Here is a 26,269-nt window from a genome sequence, read left to right on the forward strand (position 1 = left end):
TCTTTTATTATGTTATGTTAGTCACCATACAGTACATCATTAGTATTTGATGTAGTGATCCACGATCCATTGTTTTCATATAACACTCAGTGCTCCATGCAGTACGTGCCCTCCTTAATACCCATCACAGGGCTAACCCATTCCCCCCACTCCCCTCCCCTCTAAAATCCTGTTTGTTTCTCAGAGTCCATAGTCTCTTATGGTTCATCTCTCCCTCAGATTTCCACCCCCCTTCATTTTTCCCTTCCTTCTCCTAATGTCCTCCATGCTATTCCTTATGTTCCACAAATAAGTGAAACCATATGATAATTGACTTTCTCTGCTTGACTTATCTAGCCCTATTTTTCTCTGGAGCTTCTGAGGCCATCTCTAGAGGACAGTGAGCAAAAGCATTTGTCCTTCTGTTTCTCTCCACTGTCTGTGCTAAGGTGTTACTCTACTATTCAATTCTTATCAAGAGATACTCTGGATCTGAGAGAAACTGAGTTTAGAATTTGCCTAGATGTACGATTTTTTAGTTAAGAATTTCTAAACTTTTCATTGTCATCAAGATGAATCAATGGTATTACTGAATTTTAATGACAGAAGTATCAAGATATAGAAGGCAATCACTTGCCATAGGGCACCTCATCTGCTAAGTGCCTTATCTATAAAGTAAACAATAAAAATAAATGGCCTATAATCTTCCCAGCAACTTCGACGCATCTACGTGGGCACATGAATAATGAAAACACAAAAACATACTTTTCGACTGTTCAATATTTGGGAAAATTAAATAAGTATTTATTCAATAAACTCTGATTCCAAAATAAGTACGAACATTGACAGTTTCTCTCTTATGCTTTGTAGTTAGCTTTTGTCTGTTTCTGGTGTTTCATTTTTGACCAAAAGAAACATTTTAAATTTGTTAATTCTCTATTCTACTTTAGAAATTGTGAAGCCACTTTTAAGAATACCAAGAGCCATTTCAATCTGGAGATGACATTCAGAATAAAAATTTAAAAGTTGCCTTGTAAATGCTCAAATGGAAATTTCTTCCATGACTTTGAATTGATTTCACTGGTATTTTTATACTTCATTAGTGATTATGTAGAAAAGATGAGAAGTCCGAAGTTCATACAATGACTAGTATTGGAATAATAATGATGAGAAACTTAGGCCAACATAAAATATCATAACATACTTTTGGAGCAAGTTACTTCAGTGGAATGTAGGTCACTGAACCTTAGTAATCTTCCCATGGTGAAAACACCAGCGTGTAGTCAAATAATCAGTATGGTAGTCTGACTAGTAAAACCTTTCCTAACCAGTTGTCAGTGTTTGGGAGACACAACATATGAACAAGTCTATGTCCTCACTGTATTCTGTAGTGTGGGATAGCCCATCTTTTTCTTGCCAGATCTACCTTTCGTGCTAATGGCCCACCAAAAGAACAGATCTAGAACCCTCATCTCTGCCAAGGTCAACATTGGCTCTGTTGGCATGCTGGGCTCAGAAATGCCATGTGGACAGAGTCTTTTAGAAATAGTTCGTATGGCCTAGAGCAGCTAGAAAGGCCAAGGCTCCTGCAAAAAAACCGAGTTTTTCTTGGGAGCAATTTTCAGTCTTATTACAATATCCTGAACATGAATTCCTCAGGCTCACTTTAGAAGGGGTAGAAGGTTATTTTTACTGCAGCAAATAAATCTCTAGTTTGTTAATGGTATTCAGTGAATGTCAGCATTGGTCTGATTAGTGATAAGAATCTAATTATAAGATAAATCTGATTAATGTTGTCTTTTTTGAGAATCATCATAATCCAATTAATCTATAGCCAGAAATTACTCACTTAAACATAACTGAGTACCTATAACACTGGAAATGTCACAAGACAAATGTCACAGGCTATCATCTTATAAAAAAAAAAATCAACGCTTCAATTGAGTGAGGGTTAGCCAATAACTTAATCTGGAAAAACCAAGCACCTGTTCACAGGCAACGTAAATAAGGGTGTGTCTGGAGATCCTGACTGGTGGCAGCAAAAATAGCAAAACAGTGGGAACTCTGATGAATGATAGTTCACAGAATAGGCTTCTACAAGCATGATCTGATTTTTATAACTACTATAACTACTATTTCGTATTTTAAAAAATTAAAGTGATTGTGAAAGATTAATTTGCACAAAGTCACATGACTAGTACATGGCTGACCTGGTGTCAAAACCCATCCTAAAATGCTGTGCTCTCTCCCACCACTCGCCACACCCAGGGTTCCAGAGTATGCTTGCCCCTTAATCCCACCTGGTCAACTGAACTCAGGAGCTACTGTTTGGGGTCAGTATAGGTTCCTTTGTAATAATACATACACCACTGGTATTGGCAATGTTTTTTGTAGCTATGTTATATAGTATATTTACCAACGTCTCCTTTTTTTAGTCTAAATGATATTGGCATATGACATTCTTGTGTTTATGCAATTTAATGAGAACAAATACACAATGCAAGCCACATGCTTTATTCCTGTTATTAAAATAACTTTTCCCTGATTAAAAAGATAATAGAAGAAGTATAAAGAAAATACATATCACTTATAAATCTATGTACAGTGGTAACAATTCTTAAAGTACTGCTTAATAGTCTTATGCATATGTTATTCTTAAATACAACATTGGGTCATTTTAGATAAACTGTTTTACCTTCCCCTAAAACTTTATATATTGTGAATGCATTTTCATATTACTGGGATTTTGTGCTAGCAAAAGCTGAAAAGATATATTTTACTTCATATTCCATTTTTACAGTGACATACATCAATTTATACTTGGTATTCTAGCAAACACATGTGTCAAAATTTACAACTTGTAGAGATGAAGGAAAAGGAGGTCATAGAAAAAGGAAAACGTGAGAGAGGCTTTGTATAATTTATCAATGTATGAGTACTGACATGTCATTTTTATTTTCATGAAACATAAATTTCCTGAATGCTGAATATTGTAGGACATTTTCCTAACTGTAACTTTTCACTGGCAAAGGAGACCAACCCAAACAGAAAGAAATTTTGATTATGCAGAGGTAGCTTGACAAGTTTACAGACTAAGTGTAATTTAGAAATGGAAAGTTAATTTGTAAAAAATATTAATATGACTGAATGGTCAAAAATACCCATCTTCTTGAAGAGATCTTTTTTCTAAATTGTGTCCCAGCAGCTACAAAACAAAAGTTGTGTCTATTGTGCTCGGAGCCAGCCCAAATAAACAGGCCTACGGTCCCTTTGCCAATAGCCCATTTCCTGGAGCTGTGGAATGAAACCAAAGTGGCACTTGTGGTTAGGGAGTTCACAATCCCTATGGAATTGTTGAAGATCAAAGACAGAAAGGAGATGAAAGGGGTCCCATGGTAATATTGAATCAAACAAGAGTGCAAACATTTATTAATTATATTCATTTATTCACTCTTCCAACATTTATTGAGCATCTAATTTGAGTCAGTAAGATAGTTTCTCTTGCTAGTTAGTGTTTGGTGTGTACATGCATGTGGATGTGTGTATGCACAAAGCACAAATGAATACATTAAAAACAATTATTAATATGTAATACCTTCCAGACTTTTTTTAAGTAATTTACATGATGCTTATGTTCTTAAAGCTCTTACGTTACTTTCTCATTTCTGGATGGAATACATAGAATGGTGCATGTGTTTTTAAAACACTGGATGAAATTTTAATCAAGTGTACATCAAAAATACTCTGTGACATTTTAAATACATCCTTCAAACGGTGATTTTTACACTACCTCTGCCTCATTTATCACTCATTCATTCATTAAGTATCAATTGTAGGAGCACCTGGGTGGCTCAGTCGGTTGAGCGTCCGACTTTTGATTTCAGCTCGGGTCACGATCTCAGGATTGTGAGACTGAGCCCCACATCAGGATGTGAGCTCAGTGCAGAGTCTGTTTAAGATTCTCTCTCCCCACTCCCTCTGCCCCTCTTGCTCACGCTCTCTCTTTCTCTCTCTAAAACAAATAAATAAATCTTAAAACAAAAAAAAGAATCAATTGTAATTTACTAAGAATAAACTTACCTTCCAAATGGAAAGACACAAAAGTCAGGAAGACCAAGGACAAAGGATCAGCCTCTATGATGTAGGTGCAATTCATGTTGTTGTCATATTGCTTTGGGTAGTTTGGAGAAAGGATGTAACCTGAAGGGTTCGTGAAATTACCTCCACATCCTATGTGGGAAGAAAAAGGCATTATCAGAACAATTGTTCTCAAGTGTAATTATCTTCTTATCAGTGAGGGAAAGACTCAAATTCTCTAGAGACATATTCCCTGAGCTACTCCAAATGGAAGAAACAATAACTAAAGGGATGGAGCTCTGATTTTAAAATAAATATACATGCAAAATGAGGACATCTATATGTTTTAGAATATGCTGCAGAGTTTTGGGCTAATAGTAGAAATTTTACCACCAATTCATTGCCAATCATTTAATTTGAAGATAATATGGAAAGGCAAACTGAGCAAAGACTGAATATGGTTCATGTAGATAGAGATAAAACAGATGAAGTGATTTGTTTCTGATGAGTACCACTTAATGGGTTTTTGTTTTTAAGTAGGCTCCATGCCCAATGTGGGGCCTGAATTCATGACCCCAAGATCAAGAATTGCATGCTGTACTGACTTAGAGCCAGCCCGGCACCTGCCACTTAATGGCTTTAAACTATGTATTTTCATTAGTATTGTAATCTGGCCATAAAAACATAAAAACAATATCTGTTTTAAAAAATGGGGCACCTGGGTGGCTCAGTCGTTACGCGTCTGCCTTCGGCTCAGGTCATGATCCCAGGGTCCTGGGATCGAGCCCCGCATCGGGCTCTCTGCTCCGCGGGAAGCCTGCTTCTCCCTCTCCCACTCCCCCTGCTTGTGTTCCCTCTCTTGCTGTGTCTCTCTCTGTCAAATAAATAAAATCTTTAAAAAAAATAAAAAATAAATAAATAAATAAATAAATAATGTTGAATTTACTAATGCTAACTCTTATCAAACTCTTATCAAATTCTCACATGGTGTCAGAAATAGAGAATCATCTTCTTACTGATGTGGAGAACAAAGGCAAAAGAAATGTAGAAAAAAATGAAACTTCATTCCAACTTGCAGCCCACTGACAAGTGCTTGAGACAGAATGACCTTCCTCCAGGAACTCAGCTGCCTCAATGTTAATACTTGACTAGAGGCAAAAGACAAACTTAGCTTGACATTAGCTGGCCCTCCGGGATCCTGTAAGTCTTCTTTAATACATGAAAATCCATTTGGAAACATCCTTTATCTCTCCCCATCCCCCAAGATATATGTTAGCAATCATCCTCCAAGCATATGGTCCACTGATATACATATCTGGAGGGTCTCATGACTAAGGTTTCACTAGACAGTAGTAAATGACCCCTTAAGATCCTGGAAACCTTGCTTCCAAATTCCTTAAAGACTTCTGCTATCCTTAACCCCCTCCCAACTTGCAATTACATAATTGGTCACTCCTCACAACCTCAGTGCTTCTCTTTCTGCCCAGGGGTCCTGTCTCCTTGCTTTAATAAAACCACCTTTTTTTCACTGAAGATATCTCAAGAATTCTTTATTGACCATTAGCTCCCAAACCCCAACAGTTCACATCATTACCACTAAAATGACATTTGTTTTCATATAACCAGTAACTAGTTAATCCACATCTCTCCCTGACCTATCACAGAGGAAAATATCAGTATCCTCCTAAACTGGTATCAGAACACGCAGTTATGAACATATACACATGCACAGGAACCCAGCGAGGGAGGACCTGGCATTAGGCCTGGGCTGGCCTTTCCTTCCTCCCTTTCCACCACCCTGTCCTTCATTCAAGCCTGAAATACCAATTCACTGCATCACTCTCTCTAATTCCTTTCATTAGACTTTTTCCTAAACAGCAGTTTGCAAATGAGTGGCTACTCGACTGAACGCAGCCAACAGGCACCCATCTTTGCTTCTCAGACTTGAAACCTGCTACATTTCCCACGAATCTAGTCTGTGAGCAGTAACTGGAGAAGGAAGAGAAAATCCTGGAGAAAGTGGCTTCTAAAGTCTACTGACTTTGAGAATCGTTTGTGTGGAAGGCTCCACTTGGGGAAACTGGGAGTTCAGGTGGGTCGAGTGAGGCTTGACAAGCAATCGGTGGGTTCTGAAAGCCCCGGTGATTTCGATGCAGGAGGTCAAGGTGCTGCTCACCAGGCACGCTGATCGTCTACTAATTAGCACCGTCTTGGGCTTCTGCCTAATTCCTGTCCACTCCGGGTTTTAGGCTTAGTTTTAGATGTCCACCAGTGGCACTCAGGCCCTCTCCGTCATCTCTCAATTGGCCTACCATTGAATTCGGTTCCACTCTCACTGCTTTTTGAAGGAAGGGTGTACTCTCGGGATCAGGTGACCGGCCCCCACTCTCCCCCCACCCCTGGGACCCCCGGTTCCAGTCAACCTTGGTGCAGCTCCCCGCTCTGCTGCAAGCCTGCCTGTGGCAGCCCCACCCTCTCAAGGACGTCCCGGTCTGTTTTTGGGGGCTACTTACGGCTCACAAAGGATGCAGAGAAGCCCTGAGCCGGGGTTTCCTGAGACTGGAACACGGCTGTGAACGCATTTCTCGGTGTGAGGATGGAAGCTGGAGCCACGTTCCCACAGCTTGTGGCTAACAGGGCTTTGTTGACTTCCTCAGTCCCTGCCCACACCTAGAAGAGCCATAAACATGACTTAATGCTTGAGGTTTTCCCCTGTCCACAGCTTAATGTGCTTAGGCTGGAAAATAATGGAATTCAGGTGTGTATAGACCTAAACACGATAGTAAATAAAACGCACTCAAATCGGTAGTATTTTCTTTTGAGAATAGTGTGTTTAAGCTGCTTTTTTTTTTTTTTAAAGATTTATTTATTTATTTGAGAGAGAGAATGAGATAGAGAGAGCATGAGAGGGAGGAGGGTCAGAGGGAGAAGCAGACTCCCTGCTGAGCAGGGAGCCCAATGCGGGACTCGATCCCGGGACTCCAGGATCATGACCTGAGCCGAAGGCAGTCGCTTAACCAACTGAGCCACCCAGGCGCCCTAAGCTGCTTTTTAACAGCATCTCCCATTCTTGACTCTTCCAAGGAGACTGTGTTTCATTTTTGTGTAACTAGGCAGTAATTTCAAAGAGAAATCAACTACCACTCATTTTCCTCTTACCTTCTCCTACTTGGCCTGATCTAACTAAGATTACTAGGTGGCAAGGGAGGCAGAGAGCAGTGATGTGTGAGGCTCACCCTTTCTCCCCCGGGTGGATGGCACACTGTGGGTTGTAAGTGGACAACATTTACCAAGAAGAAGCCTGTGGAAATCAATTTATTTGTAAAGCATGAGGAAAATGGACATGAATTCCAAGTAGATACGCAATTAGCATGAATTGGAATAAATCATAGAGGACCTCCTGGCAGTGTTCATTTTGAAAAAGGATGAGATTCGGCCACGATGTGCTATTTACTAAAAACTGGGTTGGCAACTCCCAAGTTAGACTTAGGCTGTCATTTAATTGGTCCAGCCGCTTTAAAAGAAGCAACTCATAAACCCATTTGAAAAGTAGTTGCCGAGGAATAAACCGTGAGCATTAGAATGCCACGGCAAGCCAATCCTAACCAGCCTAACCAGAGAGAAAAATATTACTCGTAGAATCACAAATTTAAATGCAAAGTTACAACTATGAAAGGAGCAGTATTGGAGCTATTGAGAGTACACAACAGGGGGCTTTACCTGGTCTGGGGAGGGCGTGCCTGCCTGAGGAGGCCTCTGTGGCAGGAAGGGGCGCAGCTACTGCAAAGGATGGAGTGGAACTGAGTTAAGTTGCCAGTTGCGAGGGAGGTTGCAGAGTCCCTGCGAGCCTCGGAGCATGTTGGAGATCTGACCACTGTCCTAAAATGGCGAGGGGCCACCGGAAAACTTAGGGCTCTAGGACACTTGGTTTTTGGAAATCATTACAACGTGGAAAATAGGAAGAAGAGAGGATGCCGGGAGATCAGCCAGGAGAATTTTGTAGTCATTCAAGCACGAGATCATGCATCTAAAATGTGGAGTCACTCGAGGAAAATATTGATAGTATGTAATACATACACATTACTGGAGAAAAGAGACCATTCAACAGGTTTAACCAGGGAAGACCCACCTAGCTGAGTGAGTCTCAACCAGGAGCAATTGTGCCTTCCCCAGGGGACATTTGGCAATGTCTGGAGGCATTTTTGATGGCAGTATTTGGTGTGGGGGGTGGTGTGTAGTGGGTAGGGGCCAAGGAAACTCTGAACATCCTATAATGCACAGGACAAGCCCCATCCCCACCCCTAACTAAGAATTATGTAGCCCAAGAAGATTAAATGGGTTTGGACTAGTCTTACTTCACTATTCAACATTTCTTCACATCAAATTCTATTAAATTACTCACTTGAACATGTCACTTTCAAGAATATTCCTCAAAGAAAGCAATAAAATAGCAAGCCACTAAAAACATTTCTGTGGGCAGATCAGTCCATAGGAAGAGGTCTGAAATAGCACTGATTCATAGTGCTGATTTACTATTTCTCAGTTCTTTAAAGCCGTATCATTTCCAATGATTTTCAAACACTGGGTATCCAGCTGTTAGTTATATTACTGAAGTCGAATGATGTTTGTCATTTATTAGATACAGGAGGGGTCTGTCATGGGAGCTACTAAGAACAAAGGCACAGATATTCTGCCAAATACCTAAATTCAAAAAAGTGTCAGGAAAGAAACACACACTTCCAAATTTCTATAATATCCCCATTAAGTCCCCCACCACCACCACCTTAACTATCCAGGAAAATAGTTTACAGAAATTTTCTATTCAGATTTTTAAAAATTATACATATGCCTTACTGAGAGATAGATATCTATTTTTACAACATTACCCAAAAGGCAAAGTGACAGCTAAAACTTTTCATAAAGAATCTCAAGTGCTTTAATTAAGAACTTGAATGATCAAGAATGATCAAGTACTTATACTTTCCTGAAGTCATTAATTATGGATCTGACATCCTACCTTTTGGCCCAGGAACATAAGTGTTGTAATGAAAATAATGGTAAAGAGTTAGTCAATATTCACTGCTGCCTTGTCAGCCAAGAGCTCGTTTCATTGCCTATATAACCCAGCACTCATCAAAACCATATTGGACCTATAGAATGTCATGAAGTTGTCATTAAGTAAAAAACTTTCTGACTTTTCTTAAGGTTTTGTATAATTTAGCCTGGCTGCACATGATATTTTGTCATTAAATTTTTTAAAAAATTATTGCTTATTAAGATACCTACAGATTCACATGCAGTTGTAAGGTATCATCTAGAGAAATCCCTTGTACGTGTTCCCCAGTGTCCCCCAAAATTGACATCTTGCAAAATTATAGTATAATAACATAACCAGGATGTTGGCATTGATGTAGTCCACTGATCTTAATCAATTTCTCAGTTTTACTTGTACTTGCACGTGTGTGTGTGTATTTAGTTATGTACCACCATGTTCAAGATGATGAAGAGTCCCAACACCATAAGGGTCCCTAGAGTTGCCCCTTTATAATCATACACAACTCACTCCCACACCCCCATCTTTCTAACCTATGGCTGTCCTCCATTTCTAACTATTGTGATTTCAAAAATATTACGTAAATGGAACGAGAGACTATGTAACCTTTGGGTACTGGCTGTTTTCACTTGGCATGATTCCCTGGTGATTTATCCAAATGGTTGGTCTGTCAATAGTTGGTTTGTTTTTACTGAGGACTTGCATTCCCTGGTAGGTATGTGCTAGTTAGTTTAATCATTCACCTGTTGAACGACATGTGCACTGAATTCAATTTTGGGCTATTAACAAATAAAGTTGCTATCAACATTTGTATATGGGTTTTTATGTCAAAATAATTTTCATTGCTCTGGGATAAACGTCCAAGAGGGCAATTGCTGGATCTTATGGCAAGTGCATATTTAGTTTTGGAAGAAACTGCTGAACCATTTTCAGAGTGGCTGTACCATTTTCATTCCCATCAGCAATGAGTAAGTGATACAGCTTCTCTGCAAGCTTGCCAGGATTTGGTCTTGTCACTATTCTTTATTTTAGGAATTCTTATAGGTGTGTAGTGATCTCTAATTGTGGTTTTAAGTCTCGGTTTTCCTAATGGCTAGTGATGTTGAACATCTTTCCATTGTCTATTTACCATCCATATATCCTCTCTGGTGAAATATCTGTTCAAATCTTCTCCCCATATTCTAGTTAGATTCTTTGTATTTTTACTGTTGGGTTTGACTGTTCTGTGTATATTCTAGATCATAGTCTATTGTCAGATCGGTGGTTTGTACATCTTTTCTCCCAGTCTGTGGCTCGTCTTTCCAACCTCTTCACACAGGCTTTCACAGAGCAAAAGATTTTTAATTTTGATGAAGTAAGATTTGTCAATTTTTCTTTTTCTGGATCATTCTTTAGATGTTTAGTCTAAGAAATGTTCACCTATCTCTAGGTTTTGACACCTTTGGGCTATTTTTTACCCCCTAAAACATATAGCTACATATCTTACATTTTAGGGTGTGGTCTATTTTGAGTTAATTTTTGTATAAGGTGTGAGGTTAAGGGTTGCTTGCTGGAGCTGGTCCCTCTTATTGGTTCTGCCCTCTTCAGTGTCTCCTGGCAGAATCAGGGGGCTCTGACCTGGCAGGGGAAGAGGGATTCCCAGGCCATTTAGTTTGGGCAGGGCTCCAAGTGAACCCCACCTGCCAGTGGTGTTGGCTTTGCCAGATGTCAGAGGGATTTCCACGTGATCAAGAGGAGAAATGGGCCTAAATAACTTCTCAGATTCCATTTGTACAACTGATGAACTTGCAAGGCTTTATATATATCTATACATTTGAAGTTTACTCAGTCCATGAGAAAGTTAATTTGCTTTATGAGAAAAGCAATTAAGAAAAGTTGTATTAGATGTGTTCTGTTATACACATATTTTATAAAAGTATGGGATCTTTATTTAACCAGTAAGCACAGATCAGTTAGATATAAAACATAATTTGAAAGATGATATAAAATAATAATATCAACAGTAAAATGCCACTATTATTCATTAGGTGGTTTCACATTCCAAATACTGAGCACTATTTGCGTTATTATATCATATTACCTCTAATGGCTGAAACAGTCCTACCAAAGGACAAATTGTTCTCTTTATTTTATGGTTGAGGAATTAAATCCAAATGTTTAATTAGCTCACAGAGGAATATGCAGGTGGTAAATGCAAGAGATATGAATGGAGTCCAGGCAATGTGAACTTAAGGCCGATGTCTTTTCCAGTAAAAGGTGGAAAGATCTCTTAGAGATAGATAACTTTTGAGATCCAAATAGCACAGTCAGAATGAATTTATTGTGCAGCCATCACAGTCGTAAGTCAATGAAAAGTGAGGTCAGTGCCACATAAGCAGTATTTGTAATTCTGGAGAAAAAGAGCCTTACTGACTGCCCCACCGCCATAATTTTACATGAGTAAAACATTCTTTCCATCTTGCGGGCTCTTGAGGCCCACCGTGGAGGCTGGCACTAGCCACATCTCTAGCCTTCTGTAATTTTCATAGCATACTTTAAATGTTGTCTGTAATGGGGCCTTACATTGATTTTGTCCTTGAACATCTACTAGAAAAGAAAAAAGAAAGAAGAAAGAAAGAAAGAAAGAAAGAAAGAAAGAAAGAAAGAAAGAAAGAAAGAAAGAAAGAAAAGGAAGGAAGGAAGGAAGGAAACAAAAAATCTGGCCTTCTCTCTTCAGTTTCCACAGAAAGAAAGAACCCTAAGTGCGTATGACAATGTAATAAGGCCAGAAAACAATCTCCTTAAGTTACTTTGCCTACATACTAGCAAATGAAAAGTCACAGGGCAATATGTGTGTTGTGGTTCAAATTTTAACTCCTAATAGTTGAGATTTCTCACATTTTTTATTCAAGAAATCCAAGCAAGAAAATTGCCCTTTTCTTACTTTGAGGGCAATGAGTCATTTCTGGTCTAAATGTTTATGTTCACAAACCAGCTCAGCTCCAATTAAATAAACAAGCGCGCTCACCTTCACAAAGCTGGTCTGACACTGTCCATCACTGCTGGGGATTAGGAAGTTGTTGTCAAAGCTGATCTCCAACTGTTTGCTTTCGTGAGTAATGACTGTCCAGGAACATCTGCTGTTCTCAGGAAAATTCTGAGGCCAGTGAGGGGATCTGATTGTACCATTATCTGAATGAAGTATTCCCCCACAACCTGAGAAATTGTCATGGAAAAATCATTAGTTTGACAGGAAAATAACCACTTTCGTAGCCCAAGACTTTCAAAGGAGACACATTTCTAAATGTAAGATTTCAGGTTCTCTTTCCTTACATATGAGTCACTGGCCTTTGGGGCAGGTATACGACAAGAACTCTCAATAAATGTAAGGTAAACTGAATCCAGAGGAAGCTTCAGCTGTTACTGTTTTGTTACACTTATATTGAACTCACCCGAGGCCACTAATCCTTGCCATAAAGAGGATAGACTTCTATTCTGTTTTCAAACAATGGCAATATTTTTTACTCCCCTTGAAGCTATATAGTATTTGTGAACCAGCAATCCCAAGTTCTGTTATTTTATTTTACCGTGAACACATGAGAATACAAGTCTACACTCACTGGTAATTTTACTCTAACATACAGGACTAGAGAAAATGATTTTGAGGAGGAGAAAATTCTTCCATTAAGCAATCTGGTTCATTCATATTGAAACACTGATGGATGAAAATAAATGACATAAATTTAAAGAAAGAAAATATCAAATTATTTTATACTATTAAATATGTACTTAAGAGATGACAAAAGGAAAAATATGAACTTAAAATGAAGTAAAATTAAAGAGCTTTCCTGCATCTTTTGCTTTTAAACCCCTGGAAAACCAATGGTACACCTAAAACTCCCCTGTGACTTCAACAGCAACCAGTGGTTTAATGAGAGAAAGTTTGACTCGTTCCACAAAAACCTTCATAATAACTCGGACTCTCGAAAGAATTGCCCTGTGCGATACTGCAAATCCTGACTGAAGTATTCAATGCAAATTCTTTTTTTTTTTTTTTAAGATTTTATTCATTTAGGGCGCCTGGGTGGCTCAGTCGTTAAGCGTCCGCCTTCGGCTCAGGTCATGATCCCAGGGTCCTGGGATCGAGTCCCACATCGGGCTCCCTCCTCGGGGGGAAGCCTGCTTCTCCCTCTCCCCCTCCCGCTGCTTGTGTTCCTGCTCTCACTATCTCTGTCTCTGTCAAATAAATAAATAAAATCTTTAAAAAAAAAAAAAAGATTTTATTCATTTATTTGAGAGAGAGAGAGTGCACAAGCAGGGGGAGGGGCAGAGGGAGAGGGGAAGCGGGCTCCCCACTGAGCAGGGAGCCTGATTGGGGGGGGCCTGATCCCAGGATTCTGGGATCATGACCTGAGCCCGAAGGCAGACACTTAATTGACTGAGCCCCCCAGGTACCCCTCCAATGCAAATTCTTATATTTTCTGGGAATTTCTGTGAAGTTCATATTTTATAGGTACAAAAGCTACCCTTTTGAAATCAAATCTATTATACTTTGCCACACACAGAGCTTCATTCTAAATCACAAATCTTGTCACTTTGCTGCTCAAAACTCTTCAATGGCTCCCCATTGCTCGAGGGATAGTATAGAAGACAAGGCTCTCCATGATGTGGACCACTTAACTTCCTGCTCTCAGCTTACCACTCAGCATTCTGCCTCCAAGCTCCAAATATTCTGAACTACTTGTGATTCCGACACATATTTTCTATTATTTTTGATTCTCTGGTTATGCCATGCTCTTTTGCCTATGTAGGCAACATGGTGAAGTGTGAAGATCAGAGTTTCTGGGCCCCACTATTTTTATTCAAATCCTGACTCTATCACTTATAGCTCCATGACTGGGAAAACTATCAACCCATTTGTCCCCAGTTTCCACCCACAGAAAATGGAGAATTTTATGGATATTGCATCTTCCTTATGAAGTTGCTACATGAGATGACATGTGTAAACAGTCCCAGTTCAGTCTGACAGAGAGTAAATATAAAATGCATACTTATTAAATTATCTAATAAATTTTAAAAACACATCAATTTAAAAAGTGCAGAGAATGTTTCTTTTACCTAATGTCTGTGTGTTCCATGTGGCATAAAATCCACCATTTTGCACCGAATGGTCTGAGTTAAAAATCACCACCAGCTGGTTGGAACCAGACTGGATTGTCCCGGGGTTTGAACTTCCACAGTATTGTCCTATTATGGGTGATCCAGGAGAACCACCATTCCTGACAGTGACAGAGTCCCAAACACAGGTTGCATGGGCTTCAATATCAAAGTCACTAAATGTAAGCTGCAGGAGAAAAAAAGAAATAATGAGGTGCTCTGAGTTGTAAGTGAGATTAGCTACCTAAAGTTAGATAAGGTCCTCACAAACCCTTTTATTTTGTTTTAATTTATATAATTTTATATTTATGTCTCTTATTTAACTCTACCCTGCCCTCCTCTCTTTTTCCTTATTGGGGGTTCTATTGGAAATTTAGAGAGGGGATATTTCTCCTGGAACTGGAGTCAGTAGGGGGACCTCTTCAGTCCAGTGGGCTGGGATGGCAACTCATATCAAGAATGTGATTACACTTCTCTCCTGGATGGGAATGTCTTTTGTATATCTATCTATATCTATCTATCTATCTATCTATCTATCTATCTATCTATCTATCTATCTAGATCTTCTCCTATGCTTGCAAAAGAGATTTCCTCAGTCACTGGATACTTGCAGATGTCTGTACTCTAATGAGATTTTGGGGAGAAAATGAACTGATTGCAGAATCAAAGCCTATTCTAATTGCTTGCTTATTAAAAGAACCCTTTTTCCACACAGGACATGGTATTTTTGTTCTAGAACAAAAGCAGAACTCACAGTGATGGTATGGCCTTCTGGGGCTTCCAACAACCAGGAACAGTGGGTCAGGCTGTCATAAGAGGCTGGATAGTTGGGGCTTGTGATCACTCCACTCTCACCCAGCTGTATTCCACCACAGTCTGAAATTAGATTTGTAAACTTCTAAATAAGATATAAGAAAACAAACAAACAGACAAACAAAAAACCTCTGCAAAGCCAAAGGAAGTAGGTCTTACAGCCATCATACTTTATGATTTTAAAAAAGCAATCAGTGAAAAAATAGATTAAAGTGGATAAAGGCAAAGTAAAACTGGGTAGAAGATTAGAAATAAACAGAATCTCATATAGTGTGAATTAAAAAGAATCACACAGGGAAGATAGGATCATGTTTAGGACAGAGGAGAAGGAAGATAATCTCTACCACAAATGGAGAATAATTAGATGTGCATATAACTGACACTGTGACTAGGGGCAAAGTAAATAACACTGCCTTTCTTGGAAAAAAAAAAAAAAAAACAGGCCAGTAAAAATAAATACAAACTTGAAGAATATGATCTATACCATAACTAAAGAATTTGTCATTTGATGAGAAGCACTTATGTCTGTAGTCAGCTATCAAAGGACACTTTAGCATAGCAAGTTGAAGAACAGATATATCTTTAAAGCATAAAGATTGTCTGATTTCCTACATGAATAATACTGCTTCCTGAAACCTGGCTCTCTTCTTTCAATCCAATAAAGAAAAATCAACTGGCAAGACGGTTGATCAGTCTTACTCCCTCTCCAAATCAACCATTTGATTATAACACAAAGAAATGTCAGATAAAATTATAACGAAAACATATATTGATTCTTAGCCAAACTTCATAGAAAAAAGGAGGCTTTCCAAAATCTAAAAAAAATAATTATGTTCTGAGGGGTAATCTCAAACTGAGAATATGTCAGTCTGAAAGGATCTAGAACCAAGATGTGGGCCCCAGAGGTCAGGGTCTGAGGTCTTGATGACCATGCAGGAGAACATATGGCCTTGGATTGGCACAAAAGGAAGGGATGGAGTTGAGACTTCTACATAATGTTGAGAGTCTAAAAGAACTGTCATATTAGTGAAAGGGACTAGAAAAATTCTGATGCTCCAGAGAAACAGCAAAGAGCAGTGCTGTCTGTCTTGGACTCCATTTTCAGAAAAAAACTGAATGTCACAGATACAAATCCAAAACAAAACATGAGCAAATAATACCTAGTAATATGTTCAAAACACACAGCATAACCAAGTAGGGTTTATCCTGGAAATTAAAAGATGGCTTAACAAGAGAAAAGTCTTTCAATATATAATTTATCTTATTAATATATTAAAGGAGTAAAACAATCATCTCAACTGATGGAGAGAAATCATTTGATATAATCTTACATCCATTCAGAATAAAAAAAATTGTACACTAACAATTGAAGGGACTTTCTTTGATAAGAAGTATTTATTGAAAACCCTAAGAGAAATCAATATATTTGACAATGAAGGGTCACAGGCATTCACATGAAGGTCATCTCTTCCATTTAACATGACAGTGGCCTAGCCAGTGAAATAAGACAAGAAAAAGAAATGAAATTTTGAGGCTGAAAGAAAAAAATATTATCATTTGCAGAAGATAGGATTGTTTATACAGAAAAACCAAAGATAATCTACAGACAAAATACCAAAACTAATAAGAGTATAGCAAAATCTCTGGGCTAGAGGTAAATGTATAAAAATTTAAAAATTCCTGGATATCGGCAACACCAATTAGAAGGTGTAATTTAGAACACCTCCTTCACATTAGCAACAAATTTAATAGCTACCTAGAAGTGAATCTCACAAAATACATGTGAGATCTTTATGGAAAAAAATTATCATCTATGATATTTCCAGACTTTGAGCATTTAGTGACAAGTCTTACCTGTAAAAGAATACTCCGCATGGAATCCAACATGTTCTACACGTTCATTGGTGACAAAGTGTATCCATACTTGAGGATAAGGTGTAACCAGTGGCACTGTAGGTTTTGAAGGTCCACAAAGTCTCCACATCAGAGGCCCATCAGCATTACCTGAACAAAATAACACACCAAATGCCATTATTTATATAGCTTTTGAGAAATATATTCAATGAATTCAGTAGGAACAAATAATAAAGAACATTTCAAGGTATTTATTGACGCACATTGAAATTCTGATTTAGTAGGAGATGTTTCACAAAGTTCCTTTTTATCTTTGTCAACTGCAAAAGAAAGAGTTCCTCCAACAGGGTAAAAAAAAAACAAACAAAAAATCCCCATGCTTTTTTAGTATAGGCACCTCTCTCTATTGTGGGTGCCACTTTGTTCCAATTTTTATTTTCATAATTATTTTAGCATACCTAAACAGAGATAAAATTAATTTAAAAAAACACTTGGATGTGCCTTTTTTTAGGGAGTAAAAAATATAATGCCAACAGTGACAAAATATATCAAGATAAAAGTGATAATTATCTAAAATTTTAATGATTTCTTCACTGAATTTAATTAAAATGAATAGGATATTCAGTACTTAGGCTAAGAATTATCAGATTTGGAGCTGAGTATTTTTATGAAGATTACTTTTCACAGTAATTTGATCAACCTTTATTGGACACCTACAAGAGCTCACAATTAATCTGCTCTTTATTTATTCTGTCAGACTAACATCATTGATTTTATAAGTCAATAAAATATAGTACTTTAACTCTCTCTGAAATGGGGGAATAGGGAGAAGATTGCATTTAACTGAATGAAATTTGATATACAGCTGCTCGGCTTAATTCAATAAGCCAATGTTTTGGGGTTTTTTTAATTGAAATTCAAGTTAGTTAACAAATAGTGTAGTACTGGTTTCAGGAGTAGAATTTAGAGATTCAGCAGTTGCATATAATACCCAGTGCTCTTAACATCAAGTGCCCTCCTTAATGCCCATCACCCTTTTTAGCCCAACACTCATCCCACCTCCCCTCCAGCAAACTTCAGTTTACTCTCTGTAGTTAACAGTCTCTTATGGTTTGCCTCCGTCTCTGTTTTTATCTTATATTCTTTTTCCTTCCCTTCCCCTATGTTCATCTGTTTTGTTTCTTAAATTCCACATATGAGTGAAATCATGACATTTGTCTTTCTCTGAATGAGTTATATCCCTTAGCATAATACACTCTAGTTTCATCCACATTTTGCAAATGGCAAGATTTCATTCTTTTTGGTGGCCAAGTAATATTCCATTGTATATATATCCTACATCTTCTTTATCCATTCATCAGTCGATGGACATTTTAAGCCAGTGGTTTTGAACCAGGTGGCAGTCATAAGGGTTTATCAGAATCACATGGAGAACATTCTCAAACTACAACTTCCATTTCCTTCGTAAGTCTTCTTTAGATTCATCTACTTAGGAGGGCCCACATGCTTCTCCTGCTGATTCCCTTGATCTGTGACCACAGACTTTATCAAATTCTCCTTGAAAATTCTGTCCACCATGTTCTCAAAGTCAGCATTGATTTCAATAGCTGCCCTAGAACATTGTCACCAATGTTAGTTACATTGGTGTAATATTGCCACTCACTGTGTTAGTTTCTCCTGCTTTCAGCCTCCTTTAAATTAAAGTTTTTCAGCTACATGGAACTCAGTGAACCTTAAATAGCACAGATGACCTACAATGTTGTTACTTCTCTTTTTCAAACCAGGAAAAGAGTGCCAATGTAACAATGGAGGCAATTTGATGGATTGCCCACAACTCAAGACTCAATTACAAGAAAGAACTAAAATGGATTCATCTTTTATGAAGGGAGATTTTTTTTAAAAAATTCTTAAGAGAACTATGGTTTACCAAGCACACCTCAGTCCATTTCTATCATGAAAACAAAGGCAAACTTGACTCTTTTGGGGATAATTCCCCAAGTAGCTTCCACGTTCTCTTCCATCTGTTACATTGCAAACTTCTTTTGATTTCTAAGTAGAATCCCTGTAAATTCAGGAAATCACTGATACAATTCTGACCACGCTAATTTCCAGTCTGTGATGAAAGAAGTCTTGAGTAGTAAAAGATCACTGAAGGGACCACGTGAACTCATCAAGAGAATACAGATGAGGGGCACCTGGATGGCGCAGTCAGTTAAGTGTCCGACTCTTGGTTTCGGCTCAGGTCATGGTCTCAGGGTCATAGAATCGAGCCCTGTGTCAGGATCCGTGCTCAGCATGGAGTCTGCTTAGGATTCTCTCTCTCTCTCTCCCTCTCTCCCTCTGTCCCTCGTGACCACGTGCTCTCTCACTCTCTCTCTCAAATAAATAAATCTTTAAAAAAAGAGAGAGAACACAGATAAGCTGAATCTCTCTTGGTAAGCCTCATCTTAATTGAAACATAGAGTCTACTTGCAAACTCTGATCCATCTCGTTCACCGTTCATAGGGCACGTTACCTCAGCTGGGTACAAACAGAAATATAGCTTTTTCTGACCAAAGTTCTTTAGGACTCTATGTACATATATTATAGCCACATGAGTCCCTTCATTATTGGTGGCCTCCAGGTATAAGAACAATACTGTGGATAAGTAAAATAGAACAAGTTCCTTGATTGAACTCACCTGCTCGGAACTCAAGGACATCAAACTGACAGTCTTGGTGACTTTCCAGGTAAAAATCCTCAAACTGAATGTACATAGATGAATTTCCCTGATTTGGATTGCTGAGCGTCCATTCACAGTTTAAGTTTCTTGAGTAATTACTGACTCCATTATAGCCAGGAGAAGTAAAGTTTCCTTCAGGGAAATGTGTAAGGGACCCACCACACACTAAGAAAACAAAAGACAACAGAGAAGTAAGAGTGAAATTCACGCCATAACAGAACATACAAGTAATGCAATAACAACTAAAATAACAACAGCAAGATTTTTATTGCTTTGATTTGTTTTTCTAAGTGAAGTTAAGATTGTGGGTGAAGGGCTGGCTTATGCATGCAGACTACGGAGGAAATTTCTGTGAGTTTGGAAATATGTATAAAAATAAACAGCTTCTTTATTTTCCTGTAGGGTAGATTAGGTGGATTTAGGGGTTTGCACCAGTTTCTCCCAACTTAAGCCTATTGTTCATTAATATTTAATTTAGAGAAATAGCTAACTTCCAGTGGTGGCCTCAGTGGCTTCTCATTAGCAATTCTCCACTTGACCCAAGAATTTAATTGGATCAAACAGATAACACAACACCAGAGTGCCAATGAACTTGCCCCTTTTCATATGGTAATGAATGTTCCTTGTATCAATGAAAAAACTTAAAGGTTTTTTAAATATTCAGTTCCACTCCTTCTAAAATTTAAAACTCTTAGGTAATGGCACCAATCCAGAAAATAAGAGAATATTTAGACCAGAAAGGCCATCTTACTTAACTTTTAAATACTCTGCATCAAATGTGAACCCTCATTCATTTACACTGGAAAAATATGTATATGGATGGATGACTAAGAAACAATAAAATCTGGCTATCTTCAATTAAATGAGTTACTTTTGGGGAGTCAGTTACCTTCTAAGTTGAAGATCTCATTAAGCACAAAATAACTGACCAAAGACTATGGAATGGGCAACCAAAATAATGGCAGCACTGCATGGAATTGAGCTAGAAGCTCTCCCAAAAGCATTTTTAGAAGTTTTTAACTCACAATAGCAGCTTTCTTTCCGAACCCGGAACATTTTTTTTTTCCTATCTGGGATGGGTTTTCTACCTGGTTATATATGTTTGCTTTATGTAGAAGGTCCCAGGTGTAATTCTGATCTCTGAAGGGAAATAGATGGCTCCTTGCTGTTGGTCGTAGCTGTGGGACCCCTGCAGTGCCCACGATTATAACATCTTCCATTACCTGCGTCTTCGCTGGATGTGTAGGAAGCACTGAAGCCTCCATATGGCCTGGATCCATCAGTGAAAAACACGACTTTCATTGTATTTCCTGAAGATCTGATCGCGTCGCTTACGTTCACATTACTACACAGTTTCTCTAGCTGGGGTGAGTTACTTCTAATGCCATTGAATATCTGTTGGAAAAACAGTTTAACCTTTAGTCCCACTGTCCATCTGACAGAGGGTTTCCTAGAAGATTATATTCACAGCCCGGATACACTTCCTTATAAGGAAACTGTGCTAAAATGAATTACCTAACAGTATGTGCTCCTTGCTCGGTGCCACAAGCCCCTATATTACCCGGAGCACATTCTGTGGCCTCAGGGTCATTTCACTAAAATGAAAGTATTACAGTAATGCCCTCCTGCCATGTGGTGACAAATGAAAAACTGCAGTACCGTCTGCAACTGGAAACCATGCTCAAAATGTAAATTAGACAGGCCAACACACTTACATCTTAGTTCACAGAGCTCACTGAAGGACCATTTTTCATAACAATGTATCGGCACCTTTGATATTTGGAATGAAGGCTTAAATATTAGTCTCTGATGACTAAAAGCATATAGTAACTCAAATATTTTAAAATGCCTTGAAAAGTAGCTTTAAAAAACCAATCTCAATATCAATATAATAGTTCTTTCCTAAGTACTTATAGATCCAAAGTCTCAATTTTCTTATTAGTTTGAATTTTTAAAAAAATGGGTTAGAGTAGTGCTGGCTCCAAAATATTAAACAATAATTCTAGTTATGCACATAGTTATAATAGTTGCAAAGTATTATTCCACTTTGGTGCAAAACCAAGGGAGTTTCAGCATGCCTGGTTGTCACAGTTCAGGAAAGATCCAGAAGTAACTAAACAATAATTGACTGATTGAGTAATTCCTCTTTTTAAAAAAGGATTTGAATCACTCACGATTAGAAATAATGATTCCGAGTCTAACACTAAGAGATATGAAGGAGAAGAATGCACTCCATAACAAAGATGTGAGCTTTTTAATTTACTATAATTGATCATTAAATTGAGCTCTGTGAGGGCTTCTGGTTTCAAGTGTCGTCTGTCTCACAGGACCAGACACAGTGTTTCCTATCACTTACTGAGCACCAACAAAATGACAGGCTTTGCTAATAGCCTACTTGTATTACTTTATTCAATTAGCACAATACCCTCTCAGACACATAATATTATCCGTGTTTTCCAGATTAAGACAGTAGAATTCAGAAAGGTTATACAATTTGCTTCAGTTCAAAGAACTAGTGATAATAAAATTAAATTTAAAATCTGATTCCAGGGGCGTCTGGGTGGCTCAGTCGTTAAGTGTCTACCTTTGGCTCAGGTCATGATCCCGGGGGGATTGAGCCCCACACTCAGCTCCCTGCTCAGCGGGAAGCCTGCTTCTCCCTCTCCCACTCCCCCGCTTGTGTTTCTGCTCTCACTCTCTCTCTGTCAAATAAATAAATAAAATATTAAAAAAAAAATCTGATTCCAAGCCATGAAGTAATGTATAAGGAAATAGAAGATGACAAAATTTCAATAATACTGAAAACAGGAATGGGCAACACATTGCCAGAATCAAAAGGGATTATCAGCAACTGCAGGCTAATGGAACATGTCAGAAACCCTGATCAATGGCGGTTATCCTTGCACCAGTGTCTGCCCTGAGCTTAGAATCACAATGACTAACAATTGTTCAGACAGCCGTTTATCACATGAACTCCTGCTTTTTGAGGCAACCAAAGTGCTATTTCCACTTTCCTCCTCCACTCATGTTTGTACTCAGAAACTACAACTCCCAGAAAACAATGGGATAGGAAGTAGGCATTTGAGATTCAGGACAAGCTCTGAAATTTGCTACATGCAGGAATAAAATCAGGCATATATCCCACTGTAGTGCATGCTGGAGGGTGTACCTTTGCCTCTTCTCCTTCTGGACAGAGTCCGATAAGTAGCTAGGTTTGCAGGAATTGTATGCTCAGGCAGCTGGAGAAGGTATTAATCTAGAGGCAGTGCACTTAAAGCTGCCTTCACTCAACCTATAGATCTCAGGAAGTTTCCCTTCTCTCTCCCTCCCTTCCTCTTTTCTTTTCTCTTCTCTTCTTTTCTTTCTTTTTTATCTCTCTCTCTTCATGTCTCTCTGTTTCTTTCTGCCTCTTTCTCTTTTTCCTTCTTTCTCTCTTTCTCCACCCCCCCACTCTGCTTTTTTGTGAGAAGTTTTCAGAGGGATGAAGTGCGGACAAAGGGCAAGCCACATCCCCTTATTTACAGCAGAGTGAAGAAGAAACAAAACGTTGAACCTATAAAAATATATTTCAAAGAAAAAGAATGTGGACATGATATTAAAGATTCATAAAAGAAATTTATTGTTAGAGCTTTAGCCTCCCCAGGAGAAAAGGCCTGTAGATAGGACATTTGTAGTTTCTCCTAATTAAATGGTCAAGTATCCCCAACCCAGTGAAGACCATAAGTTGACAATCCCACGCACACAGAGCTTCCAAGCAGCATTTTAGTACTTCATTCTTAAATATGAATAAACAGCCAAGGGTCATTAGACATTTAAGGAAATGTCTAATGTAAAAGGCAGAGACCAATCAATATACATAGACAGGAAACAGGAAACTGAAGGAAATGGATCTCAAAAGAAGCAACATAAAACTTCAAAATTATGATTAATATATTTATATACATATGTGAATATATCAAATACATGATATTTTAATATATATAGTATATAAGAACAATGGTAAAATAAGGATAATTCCAGGTATACATCTTCTCATAAACCTTATCATCCATGCCCACTTCCTTATGGAAATACAAGAACAAATGCCTCACCAGAAAAGGAAATGAACCAAGACAGGACAATGCACCTGTCATGGAGTCAGGTGTCCAGCCCAGGAGAGGAATGAAGGAGCGTGCAAAGTTGACGGGGAAGGGAATGCCCCACATGACAGTGGGCATCACGCTTGCAGCTGATGGAAAAGGGCTCAAGGAAGGGTACTGCTAAGGAAAATGAAGGAACTGGTAGATGTACTTTACAAGGTGGGGACGTACCCCTGGAGTGAAAGCGTGTGGAAGAATTAATGATACGTGCATAAAAAAACTCAATGTAGAAAAGGACATGATGATTGTTATTAATCAGAAAAACAAAAGCAAACGCTACCATAGCATGCTACGTGGTGAGGTGGGGAATGACAGCTGTGTAATCATGGTAATGTAAACAATGAAGAGCAATTTAAACAAAATCTGTGACGTATGTATTTTGGGAGGAAGTTGGGGGATTCTGAGCTGTGCGTAGCCCTGTGGTGCGTATGTGGTGGCGGTGGCTTGTGAAGAGAGCTACACCCTCATCTCTCATAGTTGCACGTGGGTAGATGATGCCTAAGACCAAAAAATAAAGAAGTAGCAGAATAGGAATATTATTTTGAAATAATGACAGACACTCCACAAGAAGTAGCTAAAAGAGTTGAAAGTAAATGCCTTTGGCGTCTATGATTCAGAGATGGGAAAATGACAAGTAAGACGTGATTTAAAATGTGTGGTCGTCGCTGTAAATTTTATTTTATTATTTGAGTTCTGAAACTATGACTGTTCATATTATCTTTCCTATAGGGCATGTGAAAATTCTACTGGTAAGATTCCTCATAATCATTATATTCAATGCGATTTCAATTATGGAAAGAATTTCAAAGGGAAATAATCGGTTGTATACATCAAAATTTTAGCAATGGGTAAGTAGAATTTCAAATATTTTTTATATTTTTTATTTTGTGAACTCTCCAAAATCTGTTCGATAGGCATCCATTATGTTTATAATCAGAAAAATAGATAAAAATTAGTGTGCAAATGAATTTATGCCACATTATTGCAATTGCATAATATATTCATTGCCAAGGAAAGATAAGAAAATGTATCAAACTATGGTATACTGGGAGTGGTTAAGTTTTTTCTACTTCATCTTTGTCTCTATATATTCAGTGGAGGGGGCCTGGGTGGCTCAGTCTGTTACACATCCAACTCTTGCTTTCGGCTCAGGTCATGATCTCAGATACCATACATCTATAGATATATCTTATATACATATATCTGTATCTATATATATAATACCTTCAGGTATTAGAACTTGGGGGCAAATTGTGAAGTTTGAATATGGTCATTTTAGGGCAATACAAAGTATTACACTAACATACAAAGATGTTTTGTTTTTTGAAATTCACTACCCAACAGGAGACAATTAAATTGAAAACAAAAGGGTCTTTTTTTTTTTTTAAGATTTTATTTATTTATTTGCCACAGAGAGAGAGAGAGAGAGAGAGCACAAGCAGGGGGAGAGGCAGAGGCAGAGGGAGAAGCAGGCTCCCCGCCGAGCAGGGAGCCCGATGTGGGGCTCCATCCCAGGACCCTGGGATCATGACCTGAGCCGAAGGCAGATGCTTAACGACTGAGCCACCCAGGTGCCCCAAAAGTGTCTTGTTTTTAAAACAGGATAATGAGGGACACCTGGGTGGCTCATTCATTAAGCATCTGCCTTCAGCTCAGGTCGTGGTCCCAGAGTTCTGGGATGGAGCCCCACATCTGCTTCTCCCTCTCCCTCTGCCCCAGCCCCTGCTCGTGCTCTCTCTTCCTCACTCTCTCTCAGATAGATAAATAAAAATCTTTAAAAAAAAAAAAAAAGGATAATGATAGTACTTCTGCTATTCACTCATTCAATTATTAGTGTTTCTACTGGGGATTCAGCAGTGAATGAAACGCAGAGCATGTCCTAATGGAGCTTACATTCTGGTGGTGGGAGCAGACAAGACACAGACAAACAAATAAATACATGGGATGTCAGTTGGTGTGAAGGGCCGTGAAAGCAATAATGCAGGGAACAGGATGGGTCAGGGTGGAATCTATTTAACGTAGCGTCTCAGGTACCAGGTCATTTGAAGAGCTGGGAATAAAGAGAGAGAGTGGACCAGGCGACCACTGGGGAGGTGCAGTCCAGAGGCCACAGGACAGGTGAAGTGGGTTTTCGAACATCTTAGCAGATTCAAGGACCCAAAAGGAAGCCAGTGAGACTGGATCCTAGTGAGCAAAAGAGCAGGGGAGTTTGAAACCAGATGCAGATACCGTAGGGCCAGCTGGGCCACTGTAAAGATTTGGGATTTCCCTCTGAGTGAGACGATGAGGCCAAGAGAGGATTTTCAAGGAGCAGCATGATGTGATTTACATTTAAACCCATCACGCTGGCCGCTGCACCCAGCAGGGGCACCGGGGTGGGGGTAGGGAGACCAGCCAGAAGTTGTTAAATTAAGTCTGAGCCAGCCGTGGTGGCGGTAGCAGTGGATCTGGTGAGAAGTAGTTAGATTCGGGATCTCTTTAAAGATCCAGCCAGTG

General features: G+C 38.7%; 1 protein-coding gene across 1 annotated transcript in view; it reads right to left on the minus strand.

Moving 5' to 3' along the window:
* CUBN (cubilin) overlaps window positions 1–26,269 on the minus strand; it is a 264,084-nt gene that overhangs the window by 54,338 nt on the left and 183,477 nt on the right. The window contains exons 47-54 of the mRNA XM_081818905.1: window positions 20,858–21,029; window positions 19,593–19,799; window positions 16,913–17,062; window positions 15,000–15,121; window positions 14,207–14,432; window positions 12,117–12,304; window positions 6,570–6,726; window positions 4,060–4,209 (exon numbers count right to left, since the gene is read on the minus strand). Of these exons, the coding sequence (XP_081675031.1) occupies window positions 4,060–4,209; window positions 6,570–6,726; window positions 12,117–12,304; window positions 14,207–14,432; window positions 15,000–15,121; window positions 16,913–17,062; window positions 19,593–19,799; window positions 20,858–21,029 (1,372 nt within the window). The remainder of the gene's footprint in view (window positions 1–4,059; window positions 4,210–6,569; window positions 6,727–12,116; window positions 12,305–14,206; window positions 14,433–14,999; window positions 15,122–16,912; window positions 17,063–19,592; window positions 19,800–20,857; window positions 21,030–26,269) is intronic.

The sequence above is a fragment of the Leptonychotes weddellii genome, chromosome 5 (genome assembly GCF_054177405.1).
Source record: "Leptonychotes weddellii isolate Sample4059 chromosome 5, ASM5417740v2, whole genome shotgun sequence".
Classification (NCBI taxonomy): domain Eukaryota; kingdom Metazoa; phylum Chordata; class Mammalia; order Carnivora; family Phocidae; genus Leptonychotes; species Leptonychotes weddellii.